Source organism: Selaginella moellendorffii, unplaced genomic scaffold, assembly GCF_000143415.4.
Source record: "Selaginella moellendorffii unplaced genomic scaffold, v1.0 SELMOscaffold_27, whole genome shotgun sequence".
NCBI classification, from domain to species: Eukaryota; Viridiplantae; Streptophyta; class Lycopodiopsida; order Selaginellales; family Selaginellaceae; genus Selaginella; species Selaginella moellendorffii.
In genome coordinates, this window is record NW_003314288.1 from 1,051,378 (window position 1) to 1,071,684 (window position 20,307).

Below are 20,307 nucleotides of genomic sequence, written 5' to 3' on the forward strand. Positions count from 1 at the left end.
CTTGATATATGTTGGTCCTCTTGTGTCTCTTTTCTAAAGACTCATTTACTACTTGTTTCATGATCATTCTTCAAGCACTTCATTAGGAGTTCCCCTCCCGCTCTCGACATTTTAAGTTGAAGCTTTTAGTCTAAATGTGTTATGCTCGTTTGGGTTCTACTTTGGCCATTACCATGTGGCCCCCTTCCGGCTCCACTTTGGGGCTTAGGGATTTTTGTCTTATAACTCCACCACCCTTAAACAAAGTGTGATGTCCTCATTGAATAATAAATCATTTTATAAAGTAACACGATCAAGTATTACCCTTTCCATCCTTAGCACTAAGCCAATATTCGTCGATAGATCGACATCGAAGGCTCACCATGCTTTGCCCATCCTTTAAGAAGCATAGTCTTTTCAATATAAAGATTCATTTGACCATTTGTGGTGGTTCTCTCCCTTTATTAGTTTAGTTCTCGCTAAATCCGTTAGAGACACCTTCTCTATCTCAATCTCATTACTCATTCTTGAGTAGTCTCAACTTCTATTAATATAACCATTGCACTTTGAAACTTTTAATCTTTGACTTCTCAAAATCAAATTCCTGAGTGTCTCCAACACCTTGCATTTGCATATATTGTGTAAATTCCATTTCCCCATCCTAGGAAATTTTCTACTTGAGGGCACAATTATCCTCTCTTTTATTTCATACCACCTTTGGCATTAAATTTTAGTTAGCATAATTTATACTAAGGCTTGTTTACAGCGCTATTATTTAACTACTTTGCCACTCCCTCCTTTGAAGCTTTCACTTTCACCAAATTGAAGCATTTAGGAATCCATCTTTGGAAATATATTGCCTTTCCCACAATTGTTAACATCCAACACATTAGTGCTCCTCACCTAACTTTGCCATTTGGATTCCTTCCAATAATTTTCATGACTCTTTTCTTGGCCACTAGACTTTTGCTCCTATCCTTTGATTATTGCATTAAACAACATAAAATCACTACCTCCATCTTCGAGTTATCTTTTCGGTTCCATAGAAAAGATTTTGCTTTGGTAAGTCCAAAAGGTGTTCCCCCTACTAAGTCTCTTTGGCATTTTCTGTTGTGGGCTTTATCTATATCCCAATTTTGTGACCCTCTTGTGGGTTTTTCCTAGAGACTACTTTCTTGGACTCACCTTATCATTACATCAATGCCACCTATTTCCCTTAGGTGTCTTTTCCACTTGGTCACCTTGACTAAGTCACACTCTTACCAATAATTCAAATTAACACTTTGAACTAGAAATCTTATTTTTTAACCAAATAAAGACTTTGTCATTGTTTAGCCACAAGATCACCTAGTGATCTCATCTTGACACCCTAATAAATCTACCAATAAAAACTAGGCCTTTTAGACTTTTAAGTTATTAATTATGACCCTAAGGGCATCCCCCACACTTGGCAATGCACCCAAGCTAGCCCTTCTAGCCAAGGATTCATAACAACTAAGACTGGGTGTCCCCATTTCATTCACCATGTTCATGGTGCCACTTTCACCAAAGTGTTCAAGTTAAATATGTCAAGCTTTCACACTAAATAATCTAACTGTGTATCATGGCTCTGGGGCATCTCTCGTTTGGTAGTGTGCCTAAGTTAATCTCCTCACTAGAGTCCATGACCACCAAAAAATAAGTGTCCTCATATTCTAAACCATCACCACGCCCTAGTGAGTTGGGACTCGAACCCAAACACTAAAAGGTTGGGACTCGAACCTAACCTTCGTATATGCATTTACGAACGGCATCATCCAGAATGCCTAGCATGATTCCCACGCCAATTTATACCCAAAACGCACCATAGATCACAACTTAAGAACTTAATTTCTCCAAATTGCTAATTCCTCTCACTTGACAAGTCTGTGATTATGCATAGACTCTTCTATTCTTGACCCTATAGGCCAACCTTTTTTAAGTCATCACCTTCAATTAGGTCTTTATTCCCCCCAACTTGCTAATCTTGCTTTGCAAGTCACCCAACCAACGTAACATAGTTTCATGCATAAGCGTGAAAGTCATTAACCATCAACTTTCATTCAAAGCTATCTTTTTTAACACTTGGGAACACTTCTTCAACCTTGATATCCTCACCTCATGACAAGTTTCAAGACCACGCTTCTGCTGTGCCACTTTAATTTTGTGCATTTTATGAACCATTTACACTTATCTTTCTAGATACTAACCTACCTAAAATTGTCTTTGGGAACTTTGAAGGGACTTTGTCCCTCAGCTTGCTAAGGCTTCTCCTTTCACAAGCTTTTTAATTGCTATATGGTCTAACATAGACAATTCTATACTTTAGACTCTCTTTGGCATCATAGTTGCTAATAGTAACACTTTCGAGCATCCACTTGATTCTCCACTCCTAACTTACATAACCACTCTCAATTATGCCCTTTAATTATTATCATTCAGTTCTATTCCTTTACTACTTGTTTTTTACTTCACACATTTCCTTTAGTTATTCTCCTCCAACCTAAGAGTAATTTTGCACTTTCTACCATACCTTAATAAGTATATCTATGGATGAGCCTATCCAATAGCCTAAAGAGTGGTTCCTCAATCCAAATATGATCATCTTGTAATCTCACACACTAGGATTAATGTTGCTACTTACAGGTTTTCATATGCCCGTCATTAGCCTTGCCAAAATCCTTTTTAACTTTGTCTAGTTCGGATAGATGGACTTCTTCTATCTCCATAACCTTGAATGTTAAATAGCACCTTTTATCTATTATTCAATAAAGATTTAGTCCCTTAGGCCTTATTTAATACTCTCATGATATTAAATACCACTTTTTGGTGTTTTAAAGTGTTTAAGTGTCCCACTAATGGCCTTTTTAGACAATGAGCATTTCCCTTTTCAATATTAATTTACTATATTGCAATATAAACAATTTATCCCCCCCACAGGATATATCTAACCTCCTTATCCCAATAAAAAGTTTTAGGTAGTTAACTTCTACTAATCCAATTAATTATATTGCACCTTTTACTTAATTACTTCATAGTTATCAAGTCCTACAACTTATTGCTGGTGCTTCCACACCTCCATCATTATTTGGGTCACCACATTTTAACCATACGCTAGGCTATACCATTCCCATTTCCAGTGGGATTCCTTTGGCAAGGGGTTTTTATGAACCCACTAACTTAACTTTAAAGCATCATACCTTGGCACACTTGGTGTTTCCACACCATCAGCTTTATAAGCTTATTTATACAACACTTTTCACTTGTGTTTAGATCTTTACCAATACCTAAGTAATTGTTTTTCATGCTAACTATCAGTTAGCATTGTACCATGGTGTTCATACACAACTTTGTGCCAAAATTATTTTTTTCTAAGAACACCTTTCCCACGACTTTAGTATAACATATTTTACCATCAATAAAATACCCATTGTTTTTATACTTGGATTTTATGATCCTCTTTATCCTTCATAAAGTGCACCACCCCTCAATCCAAATGCTTCCACTAGTCTTTTGGGACCATTTCTTGACTCTAATTGAATCATCCAACTTTTTGGATTTTACTAATTCAATGACCCATAATGTCCTAGCCTCACGGCTATTTTTGAGGTCTTAGTTCACTGGAATATAATTTTTTCGATTCATATCCTACTCATAAGAACTATCTTTGAAAGTGTTACTCTAACACTTGATTATTTTTCATTATCTGTAGATTACTTTTGCCCCTTAGGATTATTTGTTCATATGATGAAAATACCAATTGATCCTATAAGTACACTTCCAACTCCTTGGGTTATTCTAGCATTTATTAAAAGTAGCCCTGGCTATCATTTCAAGGACTTGTGTCCTCTTTCATTTTTGATCTCCCACAATCATTAATTCTTGTCTCATATTCATAAGCACTATCCTTAATTATATGAGGATAATCCTACAACTCCTTTATTATTTTAGAGTCTTTATCTTTCTTGTGATCCCAACTATAGTTGTTTACCACAACTATATTAGCCAATTTGATAAGATAAACACTCATCTGGATCACATCCTTAATTCTCTAAAGAAAACCTTATATTACTCTTAAGATCCCAAAATCATTCTGTTATTGGCACTTTTCCATCCACCACATTGCTAACATGTTTACTTATGAACTAAGGAAGAGAGTCATGCCCTTTCAACATGCTACTCCTTGAGGATAAGCCCACTCCTGGGACCTTCTAATACAAAGACAAGTGGCAACCTATAGCTATATTCCCTGCTATTGAATAGTAGCTATGGACGAGAAAAGAATCGAAGCCAACTGAAATGCAAAAGAAAAGAAAACTCTAAAAAACCAAAGTTTAAATTTCAAAAACTCACATTGGATAAATCTTATGGACATAGAAAAGTCTTGGTGATGGAAACACTTAATGAGTAAGTGATTGCTACATAGAATGTATGAGACATATTTTTAGAAGCACAATCCATTTTTTTAAGCATTTACCTTTGGAGTTTCCACGAGTTCTAAATCCATTTGAGTTTCCTAGAAAAAAGAATTTAACTTGGAGGAAATGAAAATTTTAACTTACCATGGCATCCCTAATACTTTGCTTTGCAAAACAATGAGAATTCTAAATTGAAAATGATGTAAAAAATGCTAAATTTCCTAGAAATCCATTATGAATATAAATATAAAATTCTCTAACTCTTGGTTGCACCCTTAATGTTGTTATAGGTGCTCTTGACCTACTTGATTATCCTCTTGAGAGCTGGTGTAGTGATTCCATCTCTTGTGAATTTTTTTGGGCACGCTGGCTGTAGCATTGCCTCATTCCTTGCCAAACCTAAAACATTTTATTTTTGATTGCCACATATATGTCTCGGGTTGACCTAGAGGATCCCAGGCCTAGAATTGGGCCTGGGGCATTCCTAGGTCGACTGGACGGAAAGGGCTGTATATAACATGAGAGGATTTGGAATTTACTTGAGTCCCCCTTGCATGTAACACTTCTCTTATGAGATGGCTAACAGCTAGGAAACACCAAAGTCTTTAGAAGTGAGACATTTGGGAACTGGTGGCGGCTTGTCTAGCTGATTATACTTGCAGAGCAGCGAGCTAGTAACTTACTCTTGGAAATCTTGAAACTAGAGAAAAGTGTTGAGAGCTGGAGATGCAAGAATGTTTGGCCTTTTCATTGGTTAGCTCTCACAAATAAAATCATGCACTTGAGAAGCAAAATTTTTAAAGTTCAAAAGAAGAGCATACCCAATTGCATTAGTCTATTGAGCTAGCTGATAGGCCACAAGAGAAGCTGGAAGTTCCTTTCTTGGTGTCTCTTCAAGAGACCTCTCCTTCTTGACTTTCCCATGATTATTGGAATGCAACTCTGTTTTAAACTCAAGGACATCTTTTTTCCTCACTGCTTCTAAATCCCAATTATCATCTTCTTGTGCAATTGGCTTAAGCATGCTGGAAAATGGCTTGTTGTCCAAAGCCACATTGTGGAAGGGTAAAGGCAAGTCATCCCACTCCAGAGAAGCTGGAGGAGTACTTACAGTAGGAAGTGATAGCGAGGGCAATGCCTCAGATGGCCCATGCTGCTTTAGGGCTCACAAAAGTGGCCACGAAGGAACTTGGCACTGGAGAATGTGCAGGGAGGAATAGGGAGAAATGCAAGCGGCCAAAATGGCTTGAGTGGCTACAGTTAATATAACAGGGCAGTGGCATTAAGGCTGGGCTTTGTGATGGCACGTGCTTCAAACTGGATCTAGGCCATGGTAGGGCAAGCGTTTGGAGTAGGGACAGGGGCAGCAATGTGGCACTGGAATTCCTGGTAAGAAAGGGCAGCATGGGTGGGCTGTGGTGTTGGAGCTGGACACTGTGCTTGGGGAAGAATTGGGTGCCATTGCTTGTGCAATTTGAGCTGCATGGGCCACAGCTAGGGCAAGAATTGCCACAGCATGGTTGGACAACTTATGTTTGTGTATTGATCACTGGACCATTTCTTGGAGTAGGGGAACATTGTGGAGGTTCACTTTGGCTGCCTGGATCGCAACGAAAATGGTGAGGGCAGTTGTCTTGGGCATGGAGGCCATGCATGTTATAGATGCCGCAAATGGGCTGGTACTTAACTGGTGCTTGTGCATTCGGACACTTGGCAGCAATGTGGCTGGGCTGTTGGCATGGCTGAGCTGAGGTACTCAGTGCTTTTTTTTGTGATTGTTTCACCTACAGTGTTGGCACTTAACTTGAGTTGGTGCAAAACTTGGGCATTCACTAGGATAATATCTATATCCCTTGCAACAAGTATTAGATGTTCTCATGGTCAATAATAGGCTGAGGTGGTGTATGGATTCCTCAAATCCAGTTAGTTGAAGCTCGAACATTTTTTGGCAAGTGTTTCCAAGTTTTCATATACTTTGGAGATTTCTTATGATTGTGGCAGAGTTGAAGAGGAAGTGGCCATGATAGGAAGTACATGCTGTTAGAGGTGGCTGTAATTGATGATTCCAGGAAAAGGTAAGCTCACTAGATCAATGAGTGAAGGATATAACTGTGACATTGCTAATGTTTGTAGGGACAAAAAGGTTAGCAGGATCACCAGAGGACCACCATGGAGTAGAAAGGCTGCTAAAAGCAAGCCATGCTCATGCAAGCTTGCTCCCAATTGGAAGTTGTAGAAATAGCCTCATGTGATATGTAGGAGCAAGTTTGAGTTGCTTGTGTACTAGATTCCTTAGCTATTTTGCACACAAGAGTGTGGGTCAAACTCAACAAGCCACTAGATGCAAGTGGATATTAATTGAGCCATTTATATTTGCTCTATGAACTCCTAACACTTCCTTTACTTGAGCTTGCATCCCACTCAAGCATACCAATCTATGATATTAGGAAAGAAAGAGTGTTTGAGATCCTTTACATCCCAAATCTAATGTGGACCTCCTTTACAAAGCATGGGTGACCTTTAGGGAGTTGTGTAAGCTTAAACTTGGGTGTAGGTTTAGGTGGTTCTTTAACCAATAGTTCACCACCTACTTGGATGTTACAAATATGATTGAGGGTATTAAATGTTACCTATTAGCAAGTCTTTTCATATATTCTCTTCTTACTGCCACAATAGTAGACCATTGATATTAGTTTCTGCCCCTTAGGGCCTACATACTAAATAGACCAAATAGCTAGGTGAAATGCTTGCCATTTCCAGAATTTACTTATAATTTTTCACATATGTCCTTGGGAATGTCTCTATTCCAAGCATTATATTGTTGGTAAGTCTAGCATGGAAGTGGATAGCTCACTACCTTTGAATGTTAAGAAGCATCTGCGGGGAATACAAGAAATCCAGCAAAGCCAAAATTTAAGTTATGGTGAGAAGAAAGCAGCAATAAGCTAGTGCCGCAACACTTTTTCCCTTCTATCAATATTTAAAACTCATGTTAATTTAGACTCACAACCTACATCCTTGTTTAATACCACATATAAGATGTCAAATTCACTTTGTTCATCCTTCACATCTTTTTTATCCCCTCCTTTAAGGAAAAAAAGTTAAAAGCATTAACTTAATTCGAACTTGTTGTATTTGTATTCATTCTACCATTTATATTTGGGCTTACTCTATTATTGCATTTGTTTGGCCTTACTATATTAGGGCTAAATATTCTATTCAGACTTGATATACTCGTCCTCACTCCATAATTCATATCAATTATCCTCACTCTACTATTATATCCACTCATCTTTACTTTATCGTTGGGGCTGGACTCTCATACCACCTCTAGCCCTTCCTCTGAAGAAAAAAAGTTTGAAGCATATGGGAGGTTAAACTCACTCTTTTTTGAAGAGCAAAAGGTGAGAAAATTTGAAGAAGAAAAATTATGGAACAAAAAAAGATCTAGAAAGGAATTTTTAGCAATTTATAAGCAACACTCAAAAAATAATTTATAATAGTTCAAATATAAAAGAAAAAGGTCTATGAATAAAAGTGCATTTCTGTTTCCAATCAATTAAGGGTATTGGGATATTTAGGGTTACTCTAAATTCATGAATTTACATTTTGTGTTTAATTTGGAAGCTTATATTTGGTGTCCATAAACTTCTCAATAGCAATGATACACAAAAGCTCTCAATAATGACAATGGTACATAAAAACTCTTAATAATGACACTCATAAATAAGGACACACATTTAACTTGAAACTCTAGCCAAATTGACACAAACAAAACAACAAAACAAGATTTTTAACTTCATGCATATACTCAATATCTAAATTAGTATGAAGAGGATAAAAACAGTCAACCTAAAATTATAAAAATCATAAATGATCGAAGAAAAGGAAATATTGCAAATGAAAAAAAAAATTAGATGGTAGATTAAATGATTAATATTTTCCAAAAACCACACTACATCATCCATAACTTGCTAAAATCAATGTCAAATTATATTCCACATTAATAGAAGATGGCAAAACACCAAGAACAAAAAAAGTATTTAATCACCATCTCACATAAGCATAGTAATATGATTCTACCCCACAGAACTAAAAGCTTGATCCAATAAAGTAACATTAGTGACATACTCCTTAATAAATGATAGTGTGGTTTGGCAAAAAAAGGGAATGCAATGAAGATCAAAAGAAAGAACAAATTTAAACATAGTAATAGCTAAATTCTTGATCTTGCAAAAAATAATGTAAATTTAAATTTAAAAGAGAAAGAAAGGAATAAGAACTAAAGCACAATCCCAAACATGAAAGCAAAACATTACTAAAATGCTTTGCCCTCTAGAGATAAATTATAATGCCCCTCTCTTCCACTAATTCATGATATATATTAATTGGGGTTTAGACTCTTGTTTATATACAAAAATAGATGGATAAAATTTATTCTATTAATTAATAAAAAAATTTACTATTTAGGATTATTTTTACATAGCAAAGTAGGTCTACTTAGTAGAGTTTTGTAGGCAAACGCTCATGACACGTGGAAAATCACTCTTACAATTATGATTGCACCCGGGTCAAAGCTTAATCAATTCTCCAAGCTAGAAACAATAAGTGCAATTTCTTATGTTATTACCTTCCCACACCGGCCCCAAAGGCAAAGGTGGGAAGTCACACCACAATCGTGGCAAATGGCAAGAGGAGTTTAGAGGTTTGTTTACAAGCTCGAGAGCTCGGGCAAAATTCCTTCCTTGGTTGCCATCTCGTAAATGGCAATGGCCGCAAGAGCTTTGGCGTCGGCAGTGTACCTCCATAGCTTTCGATACGGTGCCACATGAACCTTGATGAGCTCGCCATGCTCAACCAGGCCTTGCTCTTGTCCTTGAAGCGCCGAGAGAGCCTGCGTGAAAAGAGTATTAAATTCTTATTCTTCGATGGTCGTGGTACCTCTGGATTTATGTGACCTCTGTACAGTAACAGTGTTATTTCTTCATCGGAGCCCCCCTGGAGGAAGGGCACAGGAATAAAAAACCACGCACTATAAACAAAAACATTTTACCGGTGATGGGAACATCTTCTGTCCTGTTTCCTTGTCCAGGAGTGCGGTTAGATCGATCAAATCGGAGGTTTTTATGTGAATTCCTGTCTCCTCCTCAATCTGTAACCACAAAGATGAGATGGAAACGAAATGCAGGCACAGATACCTCTCTCGCAGCTGTTCCAACAAAATCTCCTGCGTCGTCATCTAACATTCCTGCTGGTAATTCCAGGATCACACGACCCACTGGAACTCTAGCCTGAGATTTGTTTTTTTTTTTCCATGAGATAGCAGCGAATGAAACAGAAACTTCTTACTTGCTCGGTGAGAACGACATGTTTCTCCCCTGCGCACTCCAGCAGCATGAGTACAGCCACAGCACCACCTCGACCAAAAACAACCCCAGGAAGCTGTATAGTTTTTAATCAACAGAAAGAAAGAAAGAAAACACGGCAAGAGATACCTTTGCTCCAGTTTTCTCGTCCACGACGTCCGCTTTGAATTTCACAAATCCCACACGCTTTCCAAACATATCTACACTCTGCATTCGTCACGCTTAGATCTCAGCTGTTTCCGTGGCAATGAAGTATTTTAGCTCACCTGGATGGTTATTCCTTGAAGAGAGCATCGAGTACCTCGTTCGTCACTCAAGGAGAGAATGCCTGCCGGACCAGTGATCGTCTTAAGCCACCGTTGGAATGGGATAGATTCCACCGCCGCGCTATATCGTATCACGGGATCAGCGCTACAACATAGAGATGGAAATATTTTACCTGACTACACTCTCTGGCATTGCAGAAATTCCCGCGACCGAGACGCGCCTTCCCAGAACCTCAATCTCCACGGAAGCCACATCCACTGTAGGAATCCCCTGAGAGCTCATCGCCGCTCGAATCCTTGTCGTCGAGAAGAACTTCCTATCGAATCCAGCCAGCTTTTGGTGCTGCGAGTACGTTCTAGCGATCTCTACGCACGCCTGGCCTGGACAGAGATTGAGAAAATCCTAGTAGTTTATCGCTATTTAAAACACAGCTTACCACGATCAAGGCCGGGCGAAGGCGCAGCGCCATCACTTGGAGCGAATGCCCTAGTAGACTACGTTTGAGGTTCGAATCCAGTTTATACCAATCAACGGTCACTTTTAATTCTCCCGCGCTCCCAAATATCTCTGGGGGAAGGGATTCGAGCCTGCGACTCTCTGCCGTTACGTACTCTCTCAGTTAGGCGAGGAGCTGGCTTTGTGGTAGTACCCTAGGCGGCAAAGCCAGCGCCTGTCTTTCTCCTCGGTCCTGTGGCCGGGCTCTGGATCTGAGGCCCGATCGGTCGATTCGCGTTGCGGCGAGGTAAGATTTTGCCAATGGCACTGTTGTGCGAGTCTCGGAGATCCAGGATTTGTGCAGGCATCGGCGTTCTTGAAATGGTGTGTTCTTGAATCCTGATCGACGCGGCATGGATTCGGCGGAGGTGAAAGACGATGCGGCGGCGGGGACGGCGGCAGCGCCAGCGCAAGATGAGAAGACAGAGGTCGCCAAGGACTTTTTCGTGTCCGAGGGAGAATCCGCGGGGGATGCTGGTTCGAAGAACGAAGAGGAGGGCACTCTGAAAGATTTTCCGGAAGAAGAGCTGGATTCTCGGAAGGAGGAGGTGAATCTTTCGGAATCGTTGGAAGGGGTCGCTGATGAAAAGAAGGGAGGGGTGGATTGGCCGGAAAAAGCTGCCGCCTTGAAGAATTTCGTCAAAGAAAGAGGGATCGTCGTCTCCAAGGTGATCCGGAGGTTGTCCGGGAAGAAAGAAGATCTGGAACAGGCAGTGGAGACACATAGTAGCGAGGACCCAGTGAAGCCGGACGAGAAGAAACAACGATGGCCCACGCTAAGCTTTCTCAAGCCCAACGTTCCGAATGAGCAAGAGCCAATGGGGAAATCTATCAGTGAATTCGAGGATGAGATGAGCGTGACGGGGAGAATTACGCTCTTTTCCAAGTCAGGTTGCCCGGACTCCAAGGCTGTCCGGTCGTTCCTGAGGATAAAGCACCTCCCGTTCGTAGAGATCAACCTGGATTTGTTCCCTCAGCGAGGCTTGGATCTGGAGGAGAGGACTGGAACATCGTCTGTTCCACAGCTTTTCTTCAACGACGAGCTTGTGGGTGGTATGGAGGAGCTCAATCTGTTGCAGCAAAACGGAGAGCTCGATGAGAAAATCCAAAAGGTGAAGGAGAATCCATGCCCAGAATCGGCTCCAGGTCTTCCGGTTCACTCTGAAGAGGAATCGGAAAATGCGGTTCCAGACGAGTTTGCGGAGGTTGTCCAGAAACTCAGAGAGAAGGTCCAGCTCAAAGACAGGTTCCTCAAGCTTCGTCTCTACAGCAAATGCTTTCTAGGCTCGGATGCAGTGGAGGTTTTTGCGGAAGATCAGTACTGTGAAAGAGACGAGGTTCGTGTGTTCTTCATTAGATTTCTAGTCGTTGCTTACCTATATATATGTTTTGCAGGCTGTTGAATTTGGAAGGAAAGTTGCAGCAAAACACTTCTTCCATCACGTTGCACAGTACGTCTCTGTGACTTTGTTTTCTCTTTCTTTTTTCTCCTTATTCCTTTTTTTTTTAGTGAGAACTTGTTTGAGGATGGTAACAACTTGTACCGCTTCTTCGAACATGATCCTGCTATTGCTACCAAGTGCCTGAACTTTTTCGGTGCTACAAACGACTTGGAACCGAAACCAGCTGCCGACGTTGCCAAGAAGCTCATGACTCTGATCCTTGCAACCTATGATCGTTACATCTCCGACGATGGAAAGCATGTCAACTACTATGCTATCGCGGCAAGTGAAGAGTTCCGAAGGTTGGCTGGTTTTGCCGAAAAAAAATTCTTTATGCTAACGAGATTTCTTGCGTTTTATAGATATGTGAAACTGACTGAAGAGCTTCACCGGATCGATTTAACAACGCTTACCAGAGAAGAGAAGCTGTCCTTCTTCCTGAACATTCACAATGCGATGGTCATCCATTCCTTCATCCTGTATGGCCGTCCCAATGGAGCGCTGGAAAGACGAACGTACTTCGCAGAAATCCAGTACGTGATTGGCGGGTATGCATACTCTCTTTCGGCAATTCAAAACGGGATTCTTCGTGCGAATCAGAGACCGCCATACACACTGACCAAAATCTTTGGCGCAAAAGACCCGCGTCTCCAGGTAACTCCAGCTGATTCTTCTGCGATCGAAGCTTACTCGTATCAACAGGTCGGACTGGAAAAGCCAGAACCACTGGTCCACTTTGCACTCTCGTATGGAACCCAGGGCAGCCCAGCGATCCGGTGCTACTCCCCGGAAGGAATCGACGCGGAGCTGCGGATCGCCGCGCGAGACTTCTTTGACAGCGGTGGGATCACGATCGACTCGGAAGCTAGGACCGTGTCCCTCAGCAAGATCATGAAGTGGTAACTGGGAAAACTTGTATCGATTTCCATTTCACTCACTCTCCATCCGCTCCAGGTATAGCAGCGATTTCGGGAAGAACGAGAGGGAAGTGCTGCACTGGATCGCCAAGCACATCAATCCGACCAAAGCCGAGCACCTCCTCAGCCTGCTCGAGGATTCCAACGTCCGAGTGAACTACTTTCCATTCGACTGGTCTCCAAACATCTAGGAGGAGAAAGCGAGCTGGTGGAGTGTTTCTTTCAAGTAAGAAATCGTCCCATGCAATGCAATGGAATGTCGTTAGAGCGATTTTTTTTAGCTAGAAATAAATGTATGTCCGAAGTTAACAGCACTGTGTTCTATGGTTAAAAACTATTATTTTCTCTTTTTGGTGGTTTGTATCTGCGGGGCGGTGGAATGGAGAATGGAAGAGGCTTGTAGCGCGCAAGGGCTAGGGCGGCGCTGATCGGCAATGGCGAGCTCCGCGATCAGCCGCGAGGTAGGCTCCTGTAATCTTTGCTTGCGCACTCGATCCATCATCGCGGCGCAGCTTGTGGCGCGTTCTTGGATGATGATCATCGATCGCCGTGAATGACCTAGAATCTTTGTCTCGGTTTCTTGCTCCAGCTAGGGATGCGCTTGCTTTGCTCGCCTGGATCGTCCAGCATTTTCGTCCGAGCTGCCAGGTGTAGTGGGCCTTCTTTTTTCTTCTCACTTTTTCTACTTTCTTTGTGGCAGTGTCGCGTTTGGGCTTGGATTTCCTTTCTACCTGAGCTTCAAAGCGCTCGAGAAGAAGTGTCAAGAGGATCAAGAGCAATGGCTTGTTTACTGGTCAGGTATGAATCGTGAGCGAAGAAAAAAAGGAAAGGAAGTCTATATCGTCTTGCTCTGGCATGATTTAAATCTTTGATTCGACTCGCAGTGTACGCGTGCTTCAATCTCGTGGAGAAGTTTACAGACAAGTTGATATCATGGTACTTTTTTTTTTCTATGGATATTTACGAGTTCTCAATTCTTTCCAGGTTTCCCTTCTACCATCATGCAAAGCTCGCATTTCTGATGTGGCTCCAGCTACCAAACAACTATGTAAGTGGTGTTCACAGTTTTCGTGCCCTTCCCTGCGTGATCTCATGTCGAAATGGTTTTGGCAGGGCGTAAAGTATCTGTACTTCAACTACGTGCGCCACTTCCTTGTCAAGCACCAAGCTCGATTGGACCGAATTGTTGATGCCAGCAGGAACGACATGGTTAGTGCGTGCGTGCGTGCGACAAAGATTAGGAAAAGAAAACCAGAGAGGAAGGAAAACAAAGCTTTCAAACCGCGCTTTGTCTGACACTGCTGTGTGATGGTGTGTGTGACAGAACAATTTTGTGACTGCACACCACAGGGAGATTCAAGCGATTGGAAATGTCGTGCACAAGTTCGTCATGTCTGGTAATGCTCTTATGTTGGCTTTCATGGCTCGTTTTAACATCTGTGGCTCCTCAGCCTACCGGACTGTAGAGGAAACCGTGCGTTTCACACTCTACACTCCGTCGGACAGATCTCTGCCCGAGGACGATCCCTGTGAAGGACATGCTTGACTCCACAGCAATTTTGGTTAATTCTAAATCTTTTTAACTTTTTCTTGTAACCTCTTTCGCCTACGCTGTCATAAGCTACATTGGCCGGTCGCCAAAGCGTTTCAGGATGTCCGGAAAGATCTCGCAACGCTGGACCTGGAAATCGCGGAGCTATGAGAGGTGACGTGGTGAGACAGGGATCAAAATGCTTTTTTATAATAGCTAAGCATAATATTCGGGCTGTACATTTCTCAACAAGCTAAGCTGTAGCATTCGTGTTGAAGAAGCTAATTTTGCAAATACGAGAAAAACATAAGATAAATTGATCACAAAAGTACAAAGAAATTTAAGTATTACCTCCTCAGATGGAGGACCATCATCAAACTCCTGTGGCAGACATCACCAGAACAGTTTCCTGTTGGTTGCATCTGGAATCATATTCAATGGAGAATCCCTGAAGATACAAAACAATCAGACAAGCGAAACAAGCCAACATAAGAGTATTGTGGCCTCTTGAATGTTGGCTTCTTGCCATGGGGCAAGCATTGTGAGAGCGGATTTCGTTCAGCATAGGCTTTCTGTGCCTCCTCCAGCCGCTTTCCCTTGAGGTAAGCAGGGAATTCTAAAACATCTGGCGAGGAAAATATGTCCGAGAAACAGATGAGAATTATTTGCTTACATCTCTATCGTAACGAAATCTTTCAATTGGATAAATCCCATATTCCTTGTCTCTTTTATTTACAGCATCGACTTTCTTCTCAGCTAACAGGTTCAATTAAAATTACAAACCCTAGGTTCATTTTTATAAAAGAGTTCCTTTTATCTGATGGTTCATTTCAAATATTAAGTAACAAACAGCGATGGTGAGCAAGGCTCTCTCTCTCTCTCTCTCTCTCTCTCTCTCTCTCCCCTTTTTGGGCTGACAACATCTTCATTCTGCAAGTAAAGAGTCCATCACTCTTGGAAACATTAGTTACCTCTTTCAGCTTTTGAAACAATGTCTGCAGCAAGGTGAGAAAGAAATCTGCAAGTTAAAACACGTTTCCCCAATATGCAGATATGCCTTAAACTAGGGGCAGTACCTCCTTGTCTCCTTCTCTGTCAACCAGAGAAAATGAAACACCTGTGCTCTCAACATTTGTCCTGATATATTGTCTCCTAAGCTTTGATGGGCTTCTGGCTTAACTGCTTCAAGCTTGTTTATATCTTGGGACCTGTCTTTGGCATGAGGCATTTCCTACCTTACTAAAACATCCCTGGTATGATCACTACCAACTGTAAGCAAGCTTTTTATATTTTGCATTCTTGCACATATCAGGAACTGCTGGGAGAAGACATAGATGAAGCATCTTTACCTATGTTTTGAATTCATATCATGCTATTCTTGGACAGGAAATAATAGAGTGTTATGAACAAATTTTGCGGTGATTATGGACTGGACAAGATGAACTACTGGAGGATAAATCCCATGCCATGGTAAGTAGAGTTTGTTTTTCTTGTTATTTTGTACCTGGATTGACTAAGATCACCTTGTCCAACTTGATAAAAGCATGATACTCTTCTGGCCAAAATTCTTTGTGGTTGGATCTGGAGCCAGTGCCTATGTTGCTGACCAGGGACAGTGCCATATACAATCTGAAGAGAGATAACAGTCCTTTTTCATCAAGTCTTTTTAATGATTGACTCCAAACTTGGTGCTAGGCAATATAACAAAATCATTGGATGTGTATAAGGCACACACATGTGCAAACCTTGTGAAACGGTTCGAGAAAGATTTAATTCTTGTAAGTATGTTTTTCTCACTTATGGTCATGCATGGGCTTTTCATCTTGCCACATATGCATATTTTTCCAACTTAGTGCCATGTATGGAGTTACAACTTAGCTTCTTTGCCACATCAGCAAGTCACATGGATGGGTTTAGGGTTTACAAGTGAGAAGTACATGAACCCATTTTCATCATATTTAGTGTGCTGTGAGCTTCACACCTTGTTGTTGTGGATCACTTCGGCAAGAATCATGGACAAGGCCTTACAAATCATTGGAAGGCTACAATATGAGGGATTTAGCCATATGAATTAGTGTCGATAGATGCACATTGTATCGCCATCTTAAGAGCATAGGCTGGAAAGGGGTCTATCTAGTCAAGAGTGTAATTGAGGTTGAAGAGCTTCTTTGAGAGCTTCTTCTGCAACATGAGAAATTTAGGAAATTAAGAGATGCAAGATATAAAATTGGGTGTGAGGTGATAAGATCTGCATTGACCCATATTTACCTAGAATGAGTTGCACAAAAGAGACTAAAGCCAATTCCCCACATGCATTTCAATGTGAAGTCACTCATGGAGCTCTAATGCATTGATAGTAAGTGTCTCCTACTACATTAAATAAATTCTTGACTTAACTTCCTTTTTGCAGCTTTTTGCTTGGGGCATCTACTTATACAAAATTATCAATTCTAGTATATGTTTAAAGAGCATATGAAAAATGTTTCATATATAGTTTTGTTAATTTATATAGGGATGCACTACATTGCAAGCATGCTTGTGTCAATGAATAAGAGAGCTTTAACTCTTTATGAATACTACCACAGAGCAATAGTACAATTTGGTTGGCCGAAATGCATATGTGGTGATTGGGTAAGGGAGTTCAATGAAATAAAGATAGATTTGACAAATGCATAGGAGGGGAGTTCTATGTTTTTGCATGGTTCCTTAGTTCATAACTAGGTAAAACTTGGACCTTTCTATGTAGATGTGGTAATGACAACATTATATTTGCAGAGGATCAAGCACTTTTAGAGGGAAATATGGTGCAAAGTAGCTTGGTACTTCAAAACATTAGTATTGACTATAAAGTGCCATAATATGATTTACATAAGGGATGATTGGTAGGCATATAGCTTATATGATATATTTTATACTGATTTCTCATAACAGTTTGAAGAGCATATAAACACATGAAACTTGCACATAATGCACATTATCACAAAGAGGCTATACTCAACATATGTTGCAACTAGACTCTTCCAACCCAATAAGTGTAAGGCAAGGTGATGATCAATTTCACTGTTTAACACCTTTAACTTTTGTTTCTTGTAGTATAATCATGCCTCTCACAACAAAAGACATTGAGCCAATGATGAAGTTTATCTCCAATACGCCTTGATGAAGTATGTAAATATAAATTCATTCATGCATTGAGTTATTTTTTTGTAGGAGTTATTATACCTTTGAATAACATGTGCCAAAGCAATATGGAAGGCCTAGAGTTTGATCAAAAGGTTTTATTGCATCATGCACTCACATTGAAGGTTGGACAAGCGTCCCACATCACCCTTCTTGTGCATATGTACTTGGAACATCCCATTAGGTTCCCAAGACTACTTACACAATAAATGGAAATATACATGATACTACTTGAAGCTATATATAGGCCATGATATATGTAAAAAGCATCTCTTGACATATTTATAAGTGTCACACACATAACAAAAATTGTTGCCATATAAACTTGCAAAACTATTGTTACATAAATTTTGCCACAAATATAGGCCTCTATATACTATCTCTTTCTTAAACCAGTTAACATTCACCAAAGGCATACCTTCATTTGTATGCAAACTGCTTCATATTATAATAGTGATTCTCAACCTTTATGGTGGATAGGCAAGTCCCAGCCTTGGTAAGGCATGGCTCCATGTGTTAGTGTTCATCATCATCATTGCCACCTCAAAAAGGCTAGCACTCTCTAATTGCAAACACATAACCACTTTTGGCCATTAAAATATTTGTCTCTACACTTGAATGCTTGCAAGCAAATATTGAGAGATGTAATGAATTTTGAAAGTGTGAGGCTTACCTTCTATAAAGCAGATATATATATGTCATCTATGATGTCCATAAACTGAGTGTTGGTGTGGTGGATATTGTGCAATGGCAAAAGGTTACACATAGAGTATTTACAACTACCTTCGACTCCACAAAGAATATGCAATGCACAATAGATTTGATTATGTTCTCAAGCATCTACTAGTATCTAGGAGCCTGAGTAGGTTTTAAGCTCACAAGCTAAGCTCATGACTTCTCAAACACAGAAAAAAGATTGGTTTGTCCTGAACTAATATTTTTTCATCTTTCAAATTTTGATTTAATCTATATTTCCAAGTAAATTTGACTAATAAAATACAAATATAAATATAGATCTGAACACCAAAAACAATCTAAAAACACTTTTGAAGCTCCACAATTGTAAAATGGATATGATGGTCAATCTTAGGATCTTGGTTCAATTCCTACATAAAAATGTAATAGATATGCTTGTAGGTTAAATAAACCTTTACCTTGTTCTCCCTCTATGTGAAATTTGGATAGGCACAAAATGGATTTTTATAGATTCGTATAATGTAGTTAGCACTTTTTGACTACTTGATTACAATAATGAACTCTTTAACTATGGCATTGATGTAATTTGTTCTTGTGATTGTGCAGTTCAACTCCTTTGCCAACTTAATCTTTTATTACACACCTTTTGAAATGGAAGACTTATATTGTACAACCTTCCTATTTCTAGCTGGTTGTATATGCCAGTCTAATGTTGACATCGGTAGCATAGTAGCATTAATAACAACATTTGAGAAAGTTTTCAACTTGAAACTTGCTCTTTCTAGATTTTCAATCTCTTTTGTCAAAAGATTGCAACTTTGCTCAATTAGCCACTCCTCTGGCATAGAATTTGACTTTAAGATAATTGAGTTGTGGATTTGGCTCACAATAATAAATCTAACTTGACTAGTAGCCTTTCACCCTTAGATCTTGATAGCCCCAAAAGCATGGCACTACTGAAGAACTCAAGCCTAAACACATAAATATGAGACATTGATCTTGACTCCTAATCATTCTGGAGCAATGTGTACTACTTTTGGCACTAACTTTTTAAATTACCTAGTTGATATGAAAAATTAGCTTAGGAGCAATAACTTTCTCAATCTCTAGCACTAAATCTACTTATGTAACAACAAGCACCTCCTCCACTCCATGTTCTTTAGTTCTTCTCTAGTGTCATAGAATAAAATGGTAGGTAAACTTTAGATAGTGAGAGTTGGAAGGAGTGATGTCGAGCCCATCAAATGTCTATTTATGCTTCATATAGACTGTCCTCATGTCCCCTCTTACATTACAAAGTTACAACAACAACTTTGTCCACCATCTTAGACATTGACTATTGACCTCGCTGCTGATATTATCCTTCTACCAACCTGCTCTCGAAACTTGTTTTACCAGTTCGATCTATATCAGCAAACCTTGCTTCCTATGCAGCTAAATCTTTTGATGATTACTCGAGAGATGTAGTGAGGTCAAGAGAGTATTATTAGTGACAACATAGAGTTAAATATTAATTTTATACCTGTTTAATTTATCATGGGTTCTATATTTCGAAGCAAATCCTTCAAGTTGTTTTCTATAAACTCTTTTTTTGTGAAATATGTCCACCATATAGCCCTTTAGTACAAACTTTTAAACACACTTTGGAGTTATAACACTTTTTTTCCCAGCCTTTGTAGCAATGGTAGCCTTCAAATTGTAAAGATCATAGCAAATTCCCTCATGGACAAGTCGGGGGCCACACCATCCACATGCCTTTAATGCATGTTGGTGGTGTTTAACATGCATTGCTACTCTATGTAAACAACCATCCCATAGTAGAATGTTATACATCCTTACATGATAACATGCTCCACATATAGATGTTGTCCTATATTTACAACATTTAAACCTTGTAACAACCTTGTCATGCCGGGTGCAAACTACTTTTAAGCTCACGAGCTAAAGAGTTGAGCTCTCGAGTTGAACTCAATTTTCAATTATAATTTAATACAAACA

General features: G+C 39.9%; 3 protein-coding genes and 1 long non-coding RNA gene across 6 annotated transcripts; 3 read left to right on the forward strand and 1 right to left on the reverse strand.

Moving 5' to 3' along the window:
- The first annotated feature begins 5,745 nt into the window (after positions 1-5,745).
- LOC112348187 lies at positions 5,746-6,651 on the forward strand. The gene is made up of 3 exons (XR_002992977.1): positions 5,746-6,167; positions 6,252-6,490; positions 6,549-6,651. It is a non-coding gene; the product is annotated as an uncharacterized LOC112348187 (long non-coding RNA).
- A 2,362-nt stretch (positions 6,652-9,013) lies between these two features.
- On the reverse strand, positions 9,014-10,530 carry LOC9629908 (nudix hydrolase 14, chloroplastic). Of its 2 annotated transcripts, none has more exons than XM_002975365.2 (9): positions 10,485-10,530; positions 10,221-10,423; positions 10,048-10,168; positions 9,911-9,988; positions 9,765-9,857; positions 9,614-9,706; positions 9,469-9,567; positions 9,357-9,413; positions 9,014-9,309 (listed from the first exon to the last, which is right to left on the reverse strand). In XM_002975365.2, exons 1-9 carry the CDS (start codon positions 10,515-10,517, stop codon positions 9,127-9,129), a joined length of 960 nt encoding a protein of 319 aa, XP_002975411.2. In that variant the 5' UTR covers positions 10,518-10,530; the 3' UTR covers positions 9,014-9,126. The 2 variants fall into 2 exon arrangements, with proteins under 2 accessions (XP_002975411.2, XP_024536051.1); XM_024680283.1 differs by having other exon boundaries at positions 9,170-9,309; positions 9,357-9,375.
- Positions 10,531-10,629: 99 nt separating this feature from the next.
- LOC9629909 lies at positions 10,630-13,247 on the forward strand. 2 transcript variants are annotated; one of them, XM_024680315.1, is made up of 7 exons: positions 10,630-10,790; positions 10,837-11,880; positions 11,939-11,994; positions 12,054-12,287; positions 12,348-12,639; positions 12,688-12,884; positions 12,940-13,247. In XM_024680315.1, the coding sequence occupies exons 2-7, from the start codon at positions 10,897-10,899 to the stop codon at positions 13,091-13,093; spliced, it is 1,917 nt and encodes a 638-aa protein (XP_024536083.1). In that variant the 5' UTR covers positions 10,630-10,790; positions 10,837-10,896; the 3' UTR covers positions 13,094-13,247. The 2 variants fall into 2 exon arrangements, with proteins under 2 accessions (XP_024536083.1, XP_002975285.2); XM_002975239.2 differs by having other exon boundaries at positions 10,848-11,880.
- A 27-nt stretch (positions 13,248-13,274) lies between these two features.
- LOC9629412 (HVA22-like protein k) lies at positions 13,275-14,761 on the forward strand. Its single transcript, XM_002975240.2, has 8 exons — positions 13,275-13,363; positions 13,492-13,550; positions 13,603-13,700; positions 13,787-13,838; positions 13,887-13,950; positions 14,016-14,111; positions 14,227-14,299; positions 14,354-14,761. Exons 1-8 carry the CDS (start codon positions 13,337-13,339, stop codon positions 14,446-14,448), a joined length of 564 nt encoding a protein of 187 aa, XP_002975286.2. The 5' UTR covers positions 13,275-13,336; the 3' UTR covers positions 14,449-14,761.
- Positions 14,762-20,307: the final 5,546 nt, after the last annotated feature.

Bases quoted from the DNA above. Each gene is read 5' to 3' on its own strand.
- LOC9629909 (XM_024680315.1), top strand. From the start codon at position 10,897: ATGGATTCGGCGGAGGTGAAAGACGATGCGGCGGCGGGGACGGCGGCA. The intron at 11,995-12,053 runs GTACGTCTCTGT...TTTTTTTTTTAG, and splicing joins TTCTTCCATCACGTTGCACA to TGAGAACTTGTTTGAGGATG. The intron at 12,288-12,347 runs GTTGGCTGGTTT...TGCGTTTTATAG, and splicing joins GCAAGTGAAGAGTTCCGAAG to ATATGTGAAACTGACTGAAG.
- LOC9629412 (XM_002975240.2), top strand. From the start codon at position 13,337: ATGGCGAGCTCCGCGATCAGCCGCGAG. The intron at 14,112-14,226 runs GTTAGTGCGTGC...TGTGTGTGACAG, and splicing joins ATGCCAGCAGGAACGACATG to AACAATTTTGTGACTGCACA. The intron at 14,300-14,353 runs GTAATGCTCTTA...GTGGCTCCTCAG, and splicing joins GCACAAGTTCGTCATGTCTG to CCTACCGGACTGTAGAGGAA.
- LOC9629908 (XM_002975365.2), bottom strand. From the start codon at position 10,517: ATGGCGCTGCGCCTTCGCCCGGCCTTGATCGTG. The intron at 9,858-9,910 runs GTATCTCTTGCC...AAAACTATACAG, and splicing joins ACGAGAAAACTGGAGCAAAG to CTTCCTGGGGTTGTTTTTGG. The intron at 9,310-9,356 runs GTACCACGACCA...CTTTTCACGCAG, and splicing joins GAGGTCACATAAATCCAGAG to GCTCTCTCGGCGCTTCAAGG.